This window comes from Lagenorhynchus albirostris, chromosome 6, assembly GCF_949774975.1.
Source record: "Lagenorhynchus albirostris chromosome 6, mLagAlb1.1, whole genome shotgun sequence".
In the NCBI taxonomy this organism is placed as follows: Eukaryota; Metazoa; Chordata; class Mammalia; order Artiodactyla; family Delphinidae; genus Lagenorhynchus; species Lagenorhynchus albirostris.
The window spans coordinates 10,990,153-11,010,466 of record NC_083100.1 but is presented as its reverse complement, the minus strand read 5'-3'; the positions used below and the strand labels follow the sequence as shown (position 1 = coordinate 11,010,466).

Below are 20,314 nucleotides of genomic sequence, written 5' to 3'. Positions count from 1 at the left end.
ACTACCAGCACTTCTGATTCTGTAGGCGGTGTGAGGTAGGGCAGGAATTTGCATTTCTAGCGAGTTCCCAGGTAATGCTACTGCTGCTGGTCTGGGGACACACTGTGAGAACTGAAGTTCAGCATGGCTTCCATGCATTGGACTGAAGTGATTTGGGTGAATAACATTAATGCTAACTTTTCAGTTTCTGATTGGTCAAGGCAGGTGTCAGTGGGAAGAAACCCAGGGTCAATATTACATTCATACGTACAAATCCATATGAATTGCAACATTCAGATCAACACAGGATACCATGAATTGATTAAAAGTATTTTACAACTTTTAGGGAGGTCTCTAAAAGCCCTGTGAGAAAGTCCTACCAAGTGCTCTACACACCGGGATATGCTCCCATCACCAGGATAATGTAGGAGTTTTGTTTTTGCAAAATTTTGTACATCATTTGAGACTAATGGCCCTCCCCTGGGGGTGATTTAAAGTGCAACAGTTATTTCCTCAGGCTGAGAGATTCATGCAGGAGCTTCCAGGAATGAGTAGATGGTGAGTCAATTAAGCACAGCTTTAACCCCTTCTTCTGCCAAGGCCACAAGAGAAATCTGCCTGCGCTCAGGACCTTTGATGACTTCTCTTTGGATCACCACCTCATTTGCATATAACCCTACTGCCTTCCTAGAAAGGGGGATGGGGACATATTCGGTACCAGGATTCTGGGCTGTTAAGTCAGAATACTAGGAGTCTTATTAGCAGAGAGGTCCTTGGGAGAAATTGTGAGAAGAACTTTGGAAACTGAATGGACAGTCAGGGTGCTTGGACATCCAGATAAATGACATTCAAGCAAAGATGGAGGTGAGGGCTGCGGTGGGCATGGGCTATGGGAAGAATGGACGTCATTTCCAAGGAACTGTGCTCTGAGCTCTGGATATCATGGGACGGGGGATGATTAGGAGGTTCTCTAACCTCTTACGTGGGAGAACTTTGCTTATGCTCCTTGAGCAAAGGGAGAGATGTCAAAAGCTGCAGAGCTGGAATTTTTTTTTAAAAAGCAAAGGACAACACTTAAAAGTTTGGTTCGAGGAAGTAGGGAAAATCTTTCACCTGAAACAGGAAGAAAAGAGCCACTTAGGGAGGACAGGAACTCGTGGAAATGGAGGGAGTGGTGAAGGGTAGACAACAATGATGGAGGCTTTGGGTCCTATAACTAGAGGAAGATGGAGGTGGAATTAGGGGTGAAACAGGGAGTGTACTTGAACTTGGACTCTCTTAACAGAACAAAAGTGGAGCCAAATAGTTCTGTGATTGCCACTGATATCCCAGAATGTTCTGAAGCTGGCTTGGCCTGTGGGAAACAAAGGCCTCTTTTTATTTTGCAATAATTTCAAATTTATGGAGAAGTTACAAGAGTACTCAAGGAATACCCCAAAAGGAACCCTTCGCCTAGATTCAACATTTTGCTCATTGGCTCTATCAACACACGTCTATAAGTTTTCAAAACCATTTGAGAGTTGATTGCAGGTATCATACCCCTTTATCCCTAAATAAGTCAGTGGGTTTTTCCTAAGAACAAGGACATTCTCTTACATAACCACAGTACAATGATCAAATTAGGAAATAATATTGATATAATATTAATAAAATATACTCCAAACCCCAATCCCTATTCAAATTTCATCCAGTGGTTCCAATCATGTCCTTTATAACTATTTTTTTTCTGGTCTAGGATCCAGGGTCACTCAGTGCATTTAGTTGTTCAACTTCTTTAGTGTGCATGAATCTGGAGTAGTTTTTCAGTCTACCTTTTTCTTTCTTGACCTTGACAGTTATTTTGTACAATTTCTTCAGTTTTTGGTTGTTCTGATGTTTCCTCATGATTAGAGGCAGGCAATGCATCGTGGGCAGAAATTCCAGAGAATTGCTCTGTCCTTTGCAGTGCATTGTAATGGAGATACAGATGTCAGTTTGTCCCAATATTGGTGACGTTAGCTTTGATCAAGTGGTTAAATGGTGTCTACCAGATTTCTCTAAAGTTATTATTTTTCCAAAGGCCTCATTTTAAATGGCACAAGCATAAGCAATAACATGGGTGAACGAAATCTACTGGAGAACCCCTAATTTCTACAGATGAGCTCTTTGCCTTTCCCTACTTAAACCCTTTCCAGAGTCTTAATCATGAGGGGAAAGTTTGAGCTAGAAGGTGTCTTAGATTTCATCTGGTTCCCCGCTTCCCAAGTGTCGGATGCTTACTGCTGGTGGGATGCGGGGACTTTTATGTGCTGTCCGTTTGTATTAGGTTTAATTGTATCACTTAGCAGCAGAGGCTTTCTAATTTCAATATCTCTCCAACATTCCAAGTACATGAAGTAAAAAGGTTCAGTTGTGTGCTAGCTTGTCTTGAAAATTTCAAATAGTTGCTAATTTTTCCCTTTAAAAAAGAAAGAAAGAAAGGAAAGGCCTTTTTTTTGCAGTCTGGCAGGCAATAGCATAAAGTATTTCAATAGTATTTTTTTTAACATCTTTATTGGAGTATAATTGCTTTACAGTGGTGTGTTAGTTTCTGCTTTATAACAAAGTGAATCAGTTATACATATACATATGTTCCCATATCTCTTCCCTCTTGCGTCTCCCTCCCACCCTCCCTATCCCACCCCTCTAGGTGGTCACAAAGCACCGAGCTGATCTCCCTGTGCTATGCGGCTGCTTCCCACTAGCTAGCTATTTTACGTCTGGTAGTGTATATATATATGTCCATGCCACTCTCTCACTTTGTCACAGTTTATCCTTCCCCCTCTCCATATCCTCAAGTCCATTCTCTAGTAGGTCTGTGTCTTTATTCCCGTCTTACCCCTAGGCTCTTCATGACCTTTTTTTTTTTTCCTTAGATTCCATATATGTGTTAGCATACAGTGTTTGTTTTTCTCTTTCTGACTTACTTCACTCTGTATGACAGACTCTAGGTCCTTCCACCTCACTACAAATAACTCAATTTCGTTTCTTTTTATGGCTGAGTAATATTCCATTGTATATATGTGCCGCATCTTCTTTATCCATTCATCCGATGATGGACACTTAGGTTTCTTCCGTGTCCTGGCTATTGTAAATAGAGCTGCAATGAACATTGTGGTACATGACTCTTTTTGAATTATGGTTTTCTCAGGGTATATGCCCAGTAGTGGGATTGCTGGGTTGTATGGTAGTTCTATTTTTAGTTTTTTAATGAACCTCCATACTGTTCTCCATAGTGGCTGTATCAATTTACATTCCCACCAGCAGGGCAAGAGTGTTCCCTTTTCTCCACCCCCTCTCCAGCATTTATTGTTTCTAGATTTTTTGATGATGGCCATTCTGACCGGTGTGATTCAATAGTATTTTTAAAAATTGAATTTATTTTTATAGTTACCTGCTGCTCCTCATTAAGAATTATACAAAATTTTAATTCACAGTATTGACAACAGTTTTCTTTTAAATTACCTTAAAAAATGTGAAGTGGAACAAGTGAGCCAGTTCAGAGAAATTGTAAGAACTTAAAGAAAACCCTTAGGTATGCAGCTGATAAGGCGCTGTGGCCCAAGGCTATGAACGTAACTCAGGAATTGCTTAAATTTGGGAAATTCTAATTTAGGGATTTAGGCCAAATTCCTTAAAGGAAATTGACAATCTGGTTAGCTGACTCTTCCCGTCCACAGTCTTCCTGATGGAAACTCAACATGCCAGGCAAAGAACCCATGCTGGCAAGAAACAGAACAAGTCAAAAGAAGGCCTCCAAAGCCTTAAACCCAGAGTTAGGAGCATAGGTGCAGCCTCCATAGGTGGAGGCTTCCAGGTATAGGCTTCTGACACGTCTGCCTTCCCACCTGCTTCTATGTGACCTTCGGTGGACTGTGAGTATACCGGATAGAGCGCTTGGCGCAGTGCATGGCACTGGAAATGTAGGCGAGGTCATTTTTCTTTTGTGAGGACAGGGACAGGGCATGAGGGGCAGAGAACAGTAACCGAGCGCGGGATATTTCTCCCACCCTTCAGTATTGGAAACCCAATGGGTTAAAGTGCGTGTGGCCCAGACTGTAGCTGAGGCCCTTGGTCCTCGGCCGCGCCTAGCCCCTTGTGAGGTCTCCCTTACTGAAGACACGAGTGGCCCTCGTCCCACCCACCCCAGACATCAAAGGGTGTAGATTCCGGTGGCCGCGGCGCGGGCAGGAGCGCACTCCTTGAGCGGCTCCCGGAACCCGGCGCCCGCCCTCGGGAACCCCGAGGCAGATGTAGGTGGGGGGGAGGGCAGGGCGCGCTCTGCGCCCGAGCATATCCCGGACCCCCTCCCCCCCGCCAGCCCCGGGACGCCTGAGCTTCAGGATGCACCCCAAGATCTTGGGCTCTAGGCCCCGAGTCCCGGGAGCTTTCTGCGGCGCGCGCGCATGCGCGCCGGCGCCTTCCGCTGTTTGGCCGTTTCCATGACGACCAAGTCAGTCGGCTGGTGGTTCCCCGGCGAGAGAATGAAGCTCAAGGGCCTCCTGCTCCGGTACTACCCGCCAGGTACAGGCCGGGCCCCGCTCTGCCCTCTTGTGAGAACCTGCACTAGGAGGGTCTGGGGCAGAGGAGTGTGCGGGAACCCGAGAGGTGGGGTCCAGAACGAGTGATCCCTGTGGGACGGGAAGCCTGGTGCTTCCTAACTTGGGCCCCTCACTGCTTCGGATGCTGGACTCTGTTCCTCAAAAGTTTTAAAAAGACTCTTTCAGGTTTTTTTTGTTTGTTTGTTTGTTTGTTTTTTGCGGTACTTGGGCCTCTCACCGGCGTGGCCTCTCCCGTTGCGGAGCACAGGCTCCGGACGCGCAGGCCCAGCGGCCATGGCTCACGGGCCCAGCCACTCCGCGGCTCACGGGCCCAGCCGCTCCGAGGTATGTGGGTTCCTCCCGGACGGGGGCACGAACCCGCGTCCCCTGCTTTGGCAGGCGGACTCTCAACCACTGCGCCACCCGGGAAGCCCTCAGGAAGTCTTTAAACTTTTAAATTGCTGAGTCATAATGCTTTCTGGTTACTTAGGAATGAAGTGAACGGGGAGGGATAGGGGGTGATTAGTGGTGGAATATTGGTTTCTGGAAGGGAAGACACCGACAAGGACCACATTGATTTCTTTTTTTTTTCTCTGCGGTACGCGGGCCTCTCACCGCTGTGGTCTCTCCCGTTGCGGAGCACAGGCTCCGGATGCGCAGGCCCAGCGGCTATGGTTCATGGGCCCAGCCGCTCCGCGGCATGTGGGATCTTCCCGGACCGGGGCACGAACCCGTGTCCCCCGCATTGGCAGGCGGACTCTCAACCACTGCGCCACCAGGGAAGCCCTCAGGAAGTCTTTAAACTTTTAAATTGCTGAGTCATAATGCTTTCTGGTTACTTAGGAATGAAGTGAACGGGGAGGGATAGGGGGTGATTAGTGGTGGAATATTGGTTTCTGGAAGGGAAGACACCGACAAGGACCACATTGATTTCTTCTTTTTTTTTTTTTTTTTTTTTTTGCGGTACGCGGGCCTCTCACTGCCGTGGCCTCTCCCGTTGCGGAGCACAAGCTCCGGACGCACGGGCCCAGCCGCTCCGCGGCATGTGGGTTCCTCCTGGACGGGGGCACGAACCCGCGTCCCCTGCTTTGGCAGGCGGACTCAACCACTGCGCCACCCAGGAAGCCCTCAGGAAGTCTTTAAACTTTTAAATTGCTGAGTCATAATGCTTTCTGGTTACTTAGGAATGAAGTGAACGAGGAGGGATAGGAGGTGATTAGTGGTGGAATATTGGTTTCTGGAAGGGAAGACACCGACAAGGACCACATTGATTTTTATTTTAAACGCACCAGAATGACTAAGTCAAGGTGTGTTGAGTATAAAAAGAAAAATGCATACTTAATAAGCATATTACCTTAGTGACTGAATTCCAGACTGTACGTATCAATCAATCAGCACATTTACTCAAGGTCTACTCTGAACACACTTTGTGCTCCTTGTCATGGGACTTTGCGGTACGCGGGCCTCTCACTGTTGTGGCCTCTCCCGTTGCGGAGCACAGGCTCCAGACGCGCAGGCTCAGGGGCCATGGCTCACGGGCCCAGCCGCTCCGCGGCATGTGGGATCTTCCCGGACCGGGGCACGAACCCGCGTCCTTTGCTTCGGCAAGTGAACTCTCAACCACTGCGCCACCAGGGAAGCCCCTAAATACAGTGTTTTGACAGTTTCCTGTTCTCTCTTGATCCGAAATGCTGCTGGAATCATGTCTATTACGTCAAATTATAGTCTGTTGCAGTGATTCTCAAAGTGTAAGGGGACTCTTGGGGCCCTCAGATCCTTTCATTGGGGGTCTCAATGTCAAATCTCTTTTTGTAATAACACTAAGGTATCATTTTCTTTTTTTCACGGTGTAGATATTTGCCCTAGTGGTGCAAAAGCAATGGCAGGTGAAACTGCTGGTGCCTGACTACAAATCAAGCAGTGGCACCGAACTCTAACAATGGCCATTGTATTCCTCACTGACACACTTGCAATAGGATAAACAGACAAACACACAAACACCCAGAAGCCCTTAGTTTTACTTAAGAATGTCCTTGGTGAAGCAATAACACTTATTAACGTAGTGAAATACTGACATGTGGGTACGTGTTTTCTGGGTGATGAAGTAGAAAGTTCTCCTGAGGTGCTTCTGCTGCAAAGTGATGTACGATCCTTATCTTGAGGAATGTGCTTGTGCACGTGTTTGAGCTGAAAGATGAACTAGCTATTTTTTTCATGGAACACCGTTTTTACGTGAAAGACAGAAATAAACATGGTTTTCAGACTTGTATGTATGGCAGACATTTTCTTGAAAATGAACAAAGTGAATCTGAAATTTTCAAGCAAAACTGTCAATATTTCTTGCCAGTGATAAAATTTGAGCTTTCAGAGCGAAAATTAGAACACCAGGAAATTTGTATCTAACATCATAAGCTTAACAGCTTACCAACAGTAAAAGAGTTTTCTGATGATAGATATTGGTATTAACAAATGTGATTTTTTGGATATTGTATGATGAAATATGCGCACATTTAGAACTCAGTAAACTAACATTTTTCAAATATCTGACGCATGATGTTGTAAATCACACGTGGTAAAAGAAATTGAAAGCGTGAGATAGACCAATGGGTTTTAATGTAACCGGGTCTGAAGAGTTCATTGATGTGGTTTCAGACTCGGAATTGCAACCAGTCTTTATAAAAACTACCATTTGTTGAGTTTTAAAGTAGTATCGAAGAAGAATATCCAAGATTACACAAAAAACTGATTGAAATATTCCTCCATTTTCCAACTACATATCTGTGTATGACCCAGATTTTTTCTTATATTATATCTAAAACAACCTATAGCAACAGCTTAAATGCAGAAGCAGAGATGAGAATCCAGCCGTCTTTAGTTAAGCTAGATATTAAAGAGATCTGCAAAAGTGTAAAACAATGCTACTTTTCTTACATTTTTTGGGTGAGGGGAATAAATATAGTTATTTCAATAAAATATGCTGTTTATATTAACATGCTATGAGTTTATTATTGCTATTTTACAACAATTTAGTAAATATATTTTTAAAATTTCAAGTTTAATGTGGAAAGTATTAGAAAACCCCCAATTCCCAATAATTAAAAACGTGTAAATTAGTCCTGAGGCCAAAACATTTCAAGTCCGCTGGTCCATATCCATAGAGGTGGTATGATAGAGGCTCTGTTCACATTTTTTTCAGTGTATTATCTCTCTGTTGTTCAGCTTGAATATATTCTGTTGATTAGTCTTCAAGTTCACGGATTCTATGCTTTGTCATCTCTGCTCTACTACTGAGCCTATTCAGCATGTTTTCCATTTTGGTTACTGTATTTTTCATAATACCATAATTCCCATTTGATTTATTTCAATAACTTCTATTTATTTTCTGAGATTTTTCATTTATTTGTTTCAAGTGAATCTGTAAACGACTGCTGAAGCATTTTTTTTTTTTTTTTTTTTTTCTGGCCGCGCCGTGTGGCGTGTGGGATCTTAGTTCCCTGACCAGGGATTGAACCCGCGCCCGCTGCATTGGAAGTGTGGAGTCTTAACCACTGGAAAGCCAGGGAAGCCCCTGAAGCATTTTTATGATACCTCCTTTAAAATCCTTGTCATTAGTTCCAGTATCTGATTCAACTCCATATTGGCATTTATTGATTGTCTTTCTCTGGTTCTTATTGTGAAGAGTGACTTTTTTTTTTTTTTTTTTTTTGCGGTACGCCGGCCTCTCACTGCCGTGGCCTCTCCCGTTGTGGAGCACAGGCTCCGGACGCGCAGGGTCAGTGGCCATGGCTCACGGGCCCAGCCGCTCCGCGGCATGTGGGATCTTCCCGGACTGGGGCACGAACCCGCGTCCCCTGCATCGGCAGGCGGACTCTCAACCACTGCGCCACCAGGGAAGCCCTGAGTGACTGTTTATTGTATCCTGGAGACTCTTGATCCCACCTACATCTATTTTGGCATGCCGTCACCATGTTTAGGTTTAGTACATAGGTTCTGGTCTGCTTCTGTGGGCTTTAATTACAGTGATACTTTAGTTTTCTGAGCCTTTGCCATGTTATTCTGGTCTAATTTGTTTTTCTCGTGTAAGACTCCTGCTTTGCTTTGTCTTAGCAAGACTCCTGCTCAGTCTTCTCTGGTGCCACCTGCAGGGGCAGAAGGTATGTCCCCAGTGTGCCTGTTCTCACTGTGTGACCTTCTGGGGGTGGGGGACAAGCCCCTGGGCCTGGTTGTGCCACTGGTTGAAAGGCAGGGAGACGCTGCTTTGGTGCTTTGCTGTGGTATGGGGTCTGGGAGGTCCTGGGACTTCGCTGATGCTGCTGTAGGCAGATCAGATGGCCCCCTCAGACAGCAGCTGAGGAGCAGGGATTGTGAAGGTCTGCGGCTTTGCTGCTCCAGCTGTTGCAGGCAGATGAGACTGCACTGGGGCCCAGCTTTGCAGTGGGGACTGGGACAGCCCAGGGCTTCCACTGGTGGGTGGGACTGCCTGCAGGGGCCCCCGTGGTGGAGCAGTTCAGGGTTCCTCATCAGTACTTTGTCTGACTTCTCTTTTCCTTGTCCGTTGGCCACAGAAAGCAAGCTTTTTTGTTGTTTTTTGATGTTTTGATATCTGTGCTTTTCGGTGGTTTCGGGCTGCCAGTCCTTTTGGTCCCCACTGTTGGGATACATGTGAAATGAAAAGAAAACCCAGGGAACTCACCGTGTTGTCATTCCTCAAATCCTGAGGCCCCTATCCATCCACCTTTTTCTATCCAACTTTCAATTATTTTAGCATTGCCTGCTGAATGATTTCAAGTGTATTTAGAGGACAGACCAAGGAAAAGTGGGTCTACACCATCTTGTTTTGAAATCAGACATCACTGCATCACTGCATATGTTTTATGTAGAAAAATGGAAAACCAAAAATGAAAAAATTATGTCAAAGTAGGTTAACTTTTGGCATAGGCTGTGATCATAAGTGTTTTATAACTTAATATTTGTTTATTTCTTAGGAATTATGTTGGAATATGAAGAAAGTGGACAACTAAAGACCAAATCCATAGATCTGCTCGATCTCCATACCAGGTAAGTTAGCTATATAATGCAATATGTATTTCATATCCAAAATTGTGATAGGGAGACCCTGACATAGGATGGTGTGTGGATGAGCTGCGTAAGCTACAGACAATGCATTACTAATTAAATTGTTCCGGGGTTTATTATTTCCTGTTTGTTTTGTTGAATTTTATTTGAATGTCTTGCTGAATGAGGAGGAAGTAGAAAAAGGATCATCAATCTTTCTTCTTCTTCTTCCCAAACCAACCATATTTAAAAAGAAAAAAAATAAACCTTTTAGTTTGGAAATCTGTTTTGATTCATAACATTTGTTGGAAACCTTTCCAAGAGGCATTATTATCTTTTTAATTCTTATGTAAGTATAACTGTTTTGACAACTGAGTTTTTCAAAGTCATCATTGTGAAACATCTCTGATTCATTTCCATTCCAAATATTCACTTTTATTCTGAAAGACTGTGTTTCTTGAGAGCTGGGACCGTACCTCTGACACTCCCAGGACTCAACCTATGGTAGGTAATAAATGTTAGTTGAATGAATGGTCTCCTAGCTCAGTGCCTTGCACAAAACTGGAGCTCAGCCTGTGTTTATCTGTGAACAGAAGGAGGATGCTTATCAGATTTCACATTTCTGGGAAGCAGATGCTGAAACAGAAGTAGGTGGGTACAAGGTTACTGGGAAGTGACACCTGGGACAGATCAGAGGATGAGGCGCGTCTGGGCAGGAGGAGACATCAACCTTGATGATGATGCAGGTTTGACAAGAGTCTCTCCAGCCCGTGGGGGAGCTCGGAACAAAGCTTGCGGGTTTGAGGACCCCCTTACGGGGCAGAAGTGGCCAGGCTCTTGCGCGGCCCCCTTGCCTAGCCAGCGGCCAAGGGCTGTGGGTAAGAGCAAGCCGTGGGCTCAGACACTTCAGCTGCAGCTGGAGGCTGTCAGCCAACTACCACCTCCTTCACGGCAGCTGGGCCCCGAGTCCTTTCTCGATACGCATTTCTGACATGTTTTGCAAAATGACCCTATTTGGGATGTTTTGTGGTATACAGACATTAATATTTGTCTTGAATTAATATTATTCTGGACTAGCAAAATTTACCATACTTGCTGTAGATTATTTGAATACTGGGGAAAACTTGAACCTGTACTTTTCACACCAGTTCTCTTTCAGGGACATAATGTTATAGCCCATAAGAAATCTAATAATAACAATAATAGTAATTCTTTGAATGTTTGTTTTTGGTTAGGTACTTTCTCCTTCCCTAAAAATATTGCATACCTAACCTTTCTGAGCCTCAGTTTCTTCATCACTAAAATAGTTGTGAAAACGCGTTAAATTAGAGGGTTGTTATAGGATTAAATGACAGAACATATGTAAGGTGCAAAGTATAGTAGGAGTGGGCACATTTAATATATGTTCATTTAAAAGAAACAGGAAAAAAATAAAGAAAAAGAGCTCTTGTTCAGAAGCAGTATGCACTTGGCGTTCTTAGGTAAGCAATGAGAATCTTTGTACACCTTCCTCAGGAGAAATCTCAGTTCATGGAAAGGCATTGGAGAGAACCCAAGCAGCTGTCATCTGTGACACAGTGCTCTTCAGTGATTTCTGTGGTTTTTTTTTCCCCCAGAAATCTCTTGGTAAAAATGATGGTGTTGTTGACATTTTATAAATCTTATGCTTCATAAAGCTATATAATCCTTTATGTAATAAATGTATATGCAATTTTTGACAAAGACAAAAATAACTTTTTTATTCTTGGTGAATTTCAGTACAGATGTCAATGCCTTAGTACAAGAGATACAGAAAGCAGAACCTCTAATCACAGCTTCACGAGCAAACCAGGTCAAACTTTTAATACAGAGGTTACAAAATAAGCTCGGACAGTACAGCAACCACAAATTCTATCTTTTTAAGGTAATGTCTGTTTTAAAGATACTAAGTAGAACTTCAATGAATTAATTGGTGTTCTATTAATCTGAGGTAAAGTACAAATCGTGTTTTCTCTTTTCCTCAGTTCCTCACACATTTTTGCTAAGTCTTAATAAATGTTCGTTGAATGAATGAATGAAATTCAAAAATTTACTTCTTAACAGGTTCAATAAAGATTTGTACTAGTAACTTTAACTTTTCTTTATAATGATAAATCTAAAGGATAATCTAAGTTATTGAATAATTAAAATTTTTTCCAGTTAGAGTAATATTAAGACATGTTTCATGGTGGATCAATATTTCAAATTTTCTGCTTCCATGTGAACTAAACTATATTTTAGCAAATTATTTATTGACATGGATTGCATAATTTAATTCAATGAAAATATGCTTATTTTCCTGTAGTAGTTTGGTGACTAAAACAAATGTCATTTATTCAAGAACAGCTTTTATTTTTTTCTTTATTATTTAACAAAATTTAATGATTTATTCTACATTGCTTTATATTACACTGATTTTATTTGTTATGACTTAAGTAGACTTATTATTAAATACTCAGCTTATTTTGTCTGATGCAAAATATTCAGGCAATCTGTATTCATCTGTTCCATTCACGAGAGGATGGTTATTCTTGTAATAGTTCTTTGTCCAGTAGGTGGCACTATTTAACTTCAAATATGAGCTCTATAACGCATGACCTTGTAATTTATCCACCAAAGGGAACATTTTTGATAGTGAAAGAGGACACTATTAATAGTTACACTCTGGCAGTACACATAACTGGGACCGTCCCAGTCTAGCCAATCACTCTGTCCATAAACAGACGATACAATTTAAGTATATTCATTCAATAAATATTAAGCGTCCCCTATGTGCTAGACAATGTAGGGATGGAAAGATAAATAACACAACGTATCCTGACTCTGAAGGAGCTTTAAGATTCAAAAAGTAATGCTACATTGTAAATCTGTATTTGAAACATATTTAGTTTATTTTCTATATACACACTGTTTATGCATATATACAAAACCATGTGCAATATGTGAAAGAAAATATAAATTAGTGCTATTTGGTATTTTATAGCCATAATCTATCTAAAGGTAAATTGATGGAAAACACAGATCCTATTATGTTTCTGTAATTAGTTGTAACCACCAAATGTGTTAGTAGTCTTAATAATAGAAGGTCCAATGTAGTTTTCTCATTTGTTCAGATATTTGATATTGTCCATTTATTATGTATAATTAAGACACATTTGAGTGTCTTCATTGGTTTGCAGTTAAAATGAATGAACTGAAAAATTTTGTTTGAGTTTAAAATAAGTGGTGTTTTCTTTCATTGAAGGTTCTCAGAGCACATATACTGCCATTGACTAACGTTGCACTTAATAAATCAGGCTCATGGTAAGGTTCTCTGTTTATTTAAAACAGTTTATTAGACTTTATTTTTTAGAGCAGTTTTAGGTTCACAGCAAAACTGAGCAGAAGGTACAGAGGTTTCCTATAAAGCGTCTGCCTTGTGCCCCTGCACACAGCTTCCCTCACCATCAGCGTCCCCCACCAAGACCTGCATCTGTTACAGTTGTAGCCGATATTGATAGCGACACATCATTATCACGAAAAGTTCATAGTTTACATTAGGGTTGACTCTTGGTTTTGTACATTCTGCAGGTTGGCAAATGTATAATGACATATACCCACTGTTGTGGGATCACACAGAGCAGTTTCACTGCCCTAAAATCCTCTGTGCTCTGGTTCTTTATTTCTATGTGTAAGTCTCTGTCTATTTCTGTTCTTTATTTCTAATTTTTAATAATCAAGGGATAAAAGTTTTAAAATAACAGTATACATGTAAGGAATACAACAGGATGATTTGATATACATATACATAGTGAAATGATAACTACAGTCAAGTTAATTAACATCTCCATAGTTACCATCTTTTGTGTGTGTGATGAGGGCACCTGACATCTATTCTTTCAGCATATTTCCGGCATTCAATACAGTATTATTAACTGTAGTCATCATGCCTGTACGTTAGATCTCTAGGCTTATTCATTCTGTGTAACTGCAACTTTGTACCCTTTGACCAATGTCTTCCCATTTCTCCTCCCCAGTCCCTGGTAACTGCTGTTCTGCTCTCTGCTTCTGTGAGTTCAACTTTGTTGTTGTTTAGATTGCACATATAAGTGAGATCATATGGTATTTGTCCTTCTGTGTCTGCCTTATTTCGCTTAGCATCATGTCCTTCAGGTTCATCCATGCAGTAGCAAATGGCAGGATGTCCTTCTTTCTCATGGCCGAATGATATTTCATTGTAAACATATATATGCACCATATTTTCTTCACCTATTCATCCTTTGACAGATATTCAGGTTATTTCCATATCTTGGCTATAGTGAACAATGCTGCAGTGAACATAGGAGTGCAGGTATCGCTATGAGATCCTGATTTTGTTTCCTTTGGATATATACCCAGAAATGAGATTGCTGGATCATATGGTAGTTCTATTTTTATTTTTTTTTGGTAACCACCATCCTCTGTTGCATAATGACCATACCAATTTACATTCCCCAAGAAGCTAGGAGGAAAATGCCTAGAAGAGAACCACAGATATACTGCCTTGTCAGCCTTGCTGTTTAGTTGGGTGCAGATCAGAATTTGTTTCACCTTTTATCATAACCACTTGTCATTAAGACTGGCTTTTCAATTTTGTGCTTTTTGTTCTGTGCTTGGGAAATATTTTTCCTAATGGAGTATTTAAGGAATAACTAAGATACTCTTAATTTAAGCTATTAGAGGTCAGTATATTGATACTAACGATTCCTATAGTAGAATAGTCACGTTAAAGGATTGTTAAATATTAAACAAATATTTATTGAACACTTAGTGTGTCAGTCATGTTCCAGGGCCTAGGGATGATGGTGGTAAACCAGGCGGGTAGAAGAACTAGCATGTATGAAAGAAACAATACAGTTCTTCAGAGACTAGTGGGAAGGGGAATATGGCTGATCAGGGTGTGCTCTCGGGAGAAGTTGAGGTCCCAGGTGTAGCCAGGACTGCTGGCCTTGCGGACCACAAGCAAAGTTTGAATTTTCCTCTAGATCACTGGGAAGCCATCTGAGGAAGGTTAAACAAAATAAATCCAATTTTGGTTAGGGAAATAGATTTGTAAGGGACATGTGTGAGTCAAGCCCTATTAGAAGGTGGTTTTATTTGTTTGGGCAAGAGATGGAGACAATGGAGCTGGTGAGAAGGGATGTACTAGGGATGTATTCTGAGACTGGGCTGATAGAATTTACTGATAGATTGTGTGTGGGATGTGAGGGAAAGAGAGGCATCAAAGGTGATGCTAAGACTTTATGGTCTGACCAACGGGAAGAATGATGTTATTTGTTGAGATATATTAGAGTTTCAGAAAATGTTACTGATTATTAACATTATTTAATGATATAACTATTTATATTGTAAGAATGATTATTGGAAGGATTACTCTTTATTTTATTTAGTAACTAGTAACTCCTTTTTGGGTTTGGGTTAAAATTGGAAAGTTTCCAGGTCAAAGGTTAGATATTGCTCCCAATTTGTTTGTTCTGCCTTCACAACTTCCATTGTAAAAAGCAAGGTAAATGGGGTTATAATTTTGCAGGCAAAAGCAATGAGGTCTTTATTAACACATTGCTAGTTTCACCTTGTGGTGTATTTATATTGCTTGTGTTAGCTTTATCACAGGAAGCTATGATCGGACATGCAAACTCTGGGACACTGCCTCTGGAGAGGAACTTCACACCCTGGAGGGTCACAGGAATGTGGTTTATGCCGTAGCATTCAACAATCCTTATGGGTAAAAAGACATTCACTTGTTCAGTTATTCCTTATTAATCCATTCATTCTTTTATTCATGTCTCCCTCTATCTATTGGGGAAGGAAAAGAGGAAGACAAAGAACTAAAAGTTATTGAGTGCCTGACATGTGCTTTGAAAACCTCTTAAATACCTTCTTCAGTGCTTAAAGGAGCTTTGGGATAGGTATTGCTGGTTTCATATAACGTATATAAAGTTCAGATACCCTTCCCAGGTTCACACAGTAGTAAAGAGGTGAGTAAGGGTTCAGGCTTTTGCAGGGCTGACTCTCTGCCCTTGGGAGCTCTCTGACAGCAAGTTCCTGCTGATGTTTATAGCACTGGGCTGAACATGTAAACTGATACTATTCAAAAATTAGAACTCTATTTTGTTATAGAGTTCACTGAAGTAGATATAAGATTGCTTGTTGTTTCATTTTATTTTTAAAAAATTTTTATTCTATATTGGAGTATAGTTGATTTACTGGATAGGTTATTATTTTAAAAGTGAAATAAACTTCTGAGTAGATAGAGATCCATGTATTAATATCTCTTCTCTTAATTCAGTATATCAAATACTGTGGTTGAATTTGCTTCCAAATTCCATATATATTCTTTTTAAATCTTAGTGACAAAATTGCCACTGGATCCTTTGATAAGACTTGTAAACTATGGAGTGTAGAAACCGGAAACTGTTACCATACCTTTAGGGGTCATACAGCAGAAATAGTGAGTATATTTATTTTATTATATTTTTATGTTGTCATTCTTTTTGTTTTGTTTTACTTTCCTCTTTTTTCAGTAGAACTTATTTTTTAGAGCAGTTTTAGGTTGACAGGAAAATTGAGTAAAAAGTACAAAGATTTCTCACCTTCCCCCTCCGCGGCATGCTCCGTCATCAGCATCCCCATCAGGGTGGTACGTATATTACAACTGATGAACTTACACCGGCACATCACATCATTGTTATTTCTTTTTAGAATTCCATTGTAAAAGCAGTGGCTGTACCTTTATAATTAATTTTAAAGCCTATCTGATATTTTCAGTTTCTATGTATCATGTATGGTGGTATTGATATAATTTATAAACTACTCTAGTCTTAATATCTTGCCGATGCTGTAAAAGCCCCGTATCCTGCTTTGACTAAGTAGGCAAACAATGGGATAAGTATATGAACACAATATCCAACCTGACTTTTCCTCTTTCACTGACTTGTCTTTAGAGGACTGACGTGATGAGGGTTGACAAAGTTCTTAAAGTAGCTTTTAAAATAACTTTTTTATATCATGTAAGATATCTAAGCTGATTGTTTTCTGGATATAATTAGAACTCAAATTTGCATAAATAGTTTGATACTCGAAATGGCTCTCACTATTGGGAAGCCCTTGTCCTTGGCCAATTCTGTGTTACATCTTATAACAATTAGTGAGATAATTGGCACCCTATAGAACAAGTGATAGCTTTTAAAAATAAACAGTCTACTTATTTTAGGAATAAAAATTTATTTATATTCATCCTTCAAATTCATCGTATGTTCATCCAACAAGAGCTCACGCTATGTTCAAGGTACTTTGCTAAACACTGGGGATACTGCAGTTAGAAATTGTAACTGACCCTTTAGTGGCACTCAACATGCCTGAAGCACCGTCCTAAGCCCTTTACATATATTAGCTTAGTTGTTTCTCATAACAGCCGTAAGGGGTAGATATTTCCCCATTTTACAGTTAAGGATGCTGAGGTATAGAGAGCTTAAGTAATTTGTCCAGGGTCATGAGAAAGACAGAATCCTCATTCTCCTAGTGTGGCCATGTTTTCATACTCCCTTGGAATTTTGAAAAGGTTTCTTTATTTATAGTTCCTAGGAAGACGTTTCGTATTTTTCGTAGTCAACAACATCAATCCAATGAATGTTTACTAAGCATTGACTGTGTGAAGCCCTGGCCTATGTGTGTGGGGTACCAAACAGAATCGGATGTAGTTCTTGGTCCCCCAGGGATTTTGCAGTCTTGTAGAGGGAGTAGAGGTGTCCATGGATAAGTTTAGAGATGTGTTGTAGGTGGGCCAGAAGTTGGCGGGGAGTTCAGTGAGGGCACAGAGGGAGTGGCCAAGCCTCTGTGGCCAGGACTGGTATTCAGGAAAGACTCTGCAGAGAGGTGGCAGGTGCGTTCCAGGCAGAGGGAGCTGCAGCAGCAAACGCCCAGAGGAGGTGTGTAATCGTGGTTTGTGCTTAGAACTCAAGTGGCTCTGAGCATCCAGGGCAGCGCTTCCCAGCCTTCCGCGCACAGAAGGTGCTCATACGGAGATGCACACGCTGGGAAGAGCCGCTCCCACAGTTGGAGGTGACTGGCGGGGATCTCTGGTGCTGCCCAGCTGTCTGGGCTAAACGTGCCAGTGCCTGGCACACCTGTAACCCTGCAAAGCCACATCCCAGCCTTTGCGTGATTGAAGTGAGGGAGGCAGGGGAGGCCTTCTTGTAGATTTCTAAAGGGTCTTAAATGCTATGCTAAGGAATGGGGACTTCATCCTGGAGATATTGCCATGCTGTTGAGACTTTTCAGCTGGGAAGGGGCATGCATGGTCAGCTTTGCATTTTGGGAAGGTCATTCTTTTGCCATTGTGAAGGAGAAATGGGCAGCGGATAATATCAGAAATATGGGCCAGTGGGGATCTTGTAGCCACCCAAGCAAAGATGACAAAGCTCTGTTGTGAGGCTGGTGAGGCGAATGTGAGAGCGGTCAGGGGTGGAAGGAGGAGGACTGGGTCACCAAGTAGACACGAGGCATGAAGCAAACAAAGCGTTTAGGGTGGTTCCCTGATTTCAGACTCAGGCAGCTGGCAGCGCCATTCACCAAGTCTGTACATAAGAGAGAAGCAGGATTCTTTGTGTGATTTGCATGTCTTAGACAGAGTGATTAAGGTCTCCCTGTGTGATGGCCAAACAGAGGCATCCATTTGGCAGTTGGCTCTTTGGGGCCGAACCGAGCAGTGAGATCTGGGCAAAAGATGTGGATGTGTGAGTCACCGGCATCTGGGTGGCAGTAGAAACCACCGAACAATTGAAATTTCCCAAAGGGAAAGGTAGACTGTAGGGAGAAAACTGGTGGGATCTTGGGAAGATGGAGAAGAGAAAAATTTAAAAGATACAATAAAGGAGACAAGAAGTTAGAGAAGAAAAGCAGAGCACTATCAAAGCAGTCAAGAAGGAAGAAAATATCGAGAACCTCAGGAATGTTAAGTGAGATGGTCAAGACCAACAAGCCTCTCAACTGCACATTGAGTTCCAGTAGAGTTGAAGAGTGGAAGATGGGCAGTGAGTGATGGTAGGCTATTTTTCCAAGGAATTTGGTTGTAAAGGGGAAATAAAGGTAGTTAAAAAATGGATATGTTGAGTCAAGGGAGGATTTGTTTTCATGTGGGAAGAGCTCAAGCATACTTATAGGCCACTGGAAAGGATCTAGCTCCTTCTAGAGGGAAGGAAAAGTTGGTGGACTCATCTCTCCTAGGTGTACAGGGAACATAGTGTCTTAAAATGGCAAAGTGATCCCTCTGAATCTGAGACTGGAGGAAAGGAAAGTGAGGCCCAGGGGAGGAAGTTCTCAACTGATAGGTAAGTTTTTTCAGGGAAGTATTAGGAGGCCAGGTTATCTGCTGAGGAGGAATGAGGATGGGAGTGGAGGCAAAAATGGGGAATGGGAGAATATATTGAATCCGAGGCGTGTTAGACAAAATAGGGAAAGCTACTGAGGCCACAGCTGAGGACAGAAGACATGAATGAACATCACTAGTATCTGCTATACTGTTTTCTTCAACTGCCTTGGTTGAGGGTAGGGCAGGCAAATGAGAGATAAAATCCCAGATTGATACAAGTTTTTAGGAGTTATATGAAGAGTGCAGGTGAAAAGACAGGGACTTGGAGTTTTAGGATGCTGGCAGGAGTGATGCTTCCAGGTGTCATTTGAATGGGGGATAATGGGCCAGGAGAAAAGAGAGGGGTTTACATGAAATGGAAGGTATCCTTTGGGGAGGTTGGAGGGGAGGCTTGGTAAGGAAGAGAGAAGGTAGAAGTATTGGGAAATTGTAACTAGAGACTGGTGTATTGGTAGTGAATCTTCTAGAAAAGGTGACATCAAGGTAAGGGTGTTGCCGTGGGAGTGATCCCTGGTTGGGCAACTAAGGTCCCACATGCCCCGTGTCGTGGCCGAAAAAAAAAAAGATGGGAGCCAGATAGCATGAATCTCAAAGGAGCTGGGCTTTGCTTTTGTTCTTGTTCTTCTGTGGTCTGGAAGTGACTAAGGGGAGCCAGTGCCTCTCCAAGCCTGAGCTGCGTGATGTGGGAGAACAGCAGCCTCTTCTCAAGAGGAGAATGCTTCAGGATCCACCTGCAGATAAATGGCTACTCGTATCTGGTATTTTGCTGCATAATCTGTACAAAGAATTAGGCTGAATCTGCTGAGAGAGTCACATCTCCAAGCTTTTCTATATTAGAATTAACAATTTAAAACTCTATCTTTCTAACATCTCTCTCGTTTCATGTAATTCAGGTGTGTTTATCGTTTAATCCTCAAAGCACATTGGTGGCTACTGGAAGTATGGACACAACGGCCAAACTGTGGGACATTCAGAATGGAGAGGAAGTGTTCACTCTCACAGTATGTTACTAATGTTAATAACATCAAGAGTTTTACATTTTCATTAGCTATTCCTTTGGGTATGCCTTTTACTTGTGGGGTTTTTTTTTAATAAATAAATAAATTAATTAATTTTTATTTTTGGCTGTGTTGGGTCTTCGTTGCTGCGCGCGGGCTTTCTCTAGTTGTGGCGAGCGATGGCTACTCTTCGTTGCGGTGCACAGGCTTCTCATTGCAGTGGCTTCTTTTGTTGCAGAGCACGGGTTCTAGGCGCGCGGGCTTCAGTAGTTGTGGCACGCGGGCTTCTGTAGTTGTGGCGCACGGGCTTAGTTGCT

The 20,314-nt window shown here is 42.0% G+C and overlaps 1 protein-coding gene across 2 annotated transcripts in view; it reads left to right on the top strand.

Annotated features, from left to right (window-relative positions):
• The first annotated feature begins 4,454 nt into the window (after positions 1-4,454).
• The window catches only part of DAW1 (dynein assembly factor with WD repeats 1), a 31,357-nt gene continuing 15,497 nt past the window's right edge, over positions 4,455-20,314 (top strand). Inside the window, exons 1-7 of one of the 2 annotated variants that reach the window (XM_060151248.1) lie at positions 4,455-4,521; positions 9,524-9,596; positions 11,352-11,496; positions 12,856-12,914; positions 15,232-15,354; positions 15,981-16,080; positions 19,893-20,000. In XM_060151248.1, the coding sequence (XP_060007231.1) occupies positions 4,482-4,521; positions 9,524-9,596; positions 11,352-11,496; positions 12,856-12,914; positions 15,232-15,354; positions 15,981-16,080; positions 19,893-20,000 (648 nt within the window). In that variant the 5' untranslated portion in view covers positions 4,455-4,481. The remainder of the gene's footprint in view (positions 4,522-9,523; positions 9,597-11,351; positions 11,497-12,855; positions 12,915-15,231; positions 15,355-15,980; positions 16,081-19,892; positions 20,001-20,314) is intronic. The other variant, XM_060151249.1, reaches the window with a different exon arrangement.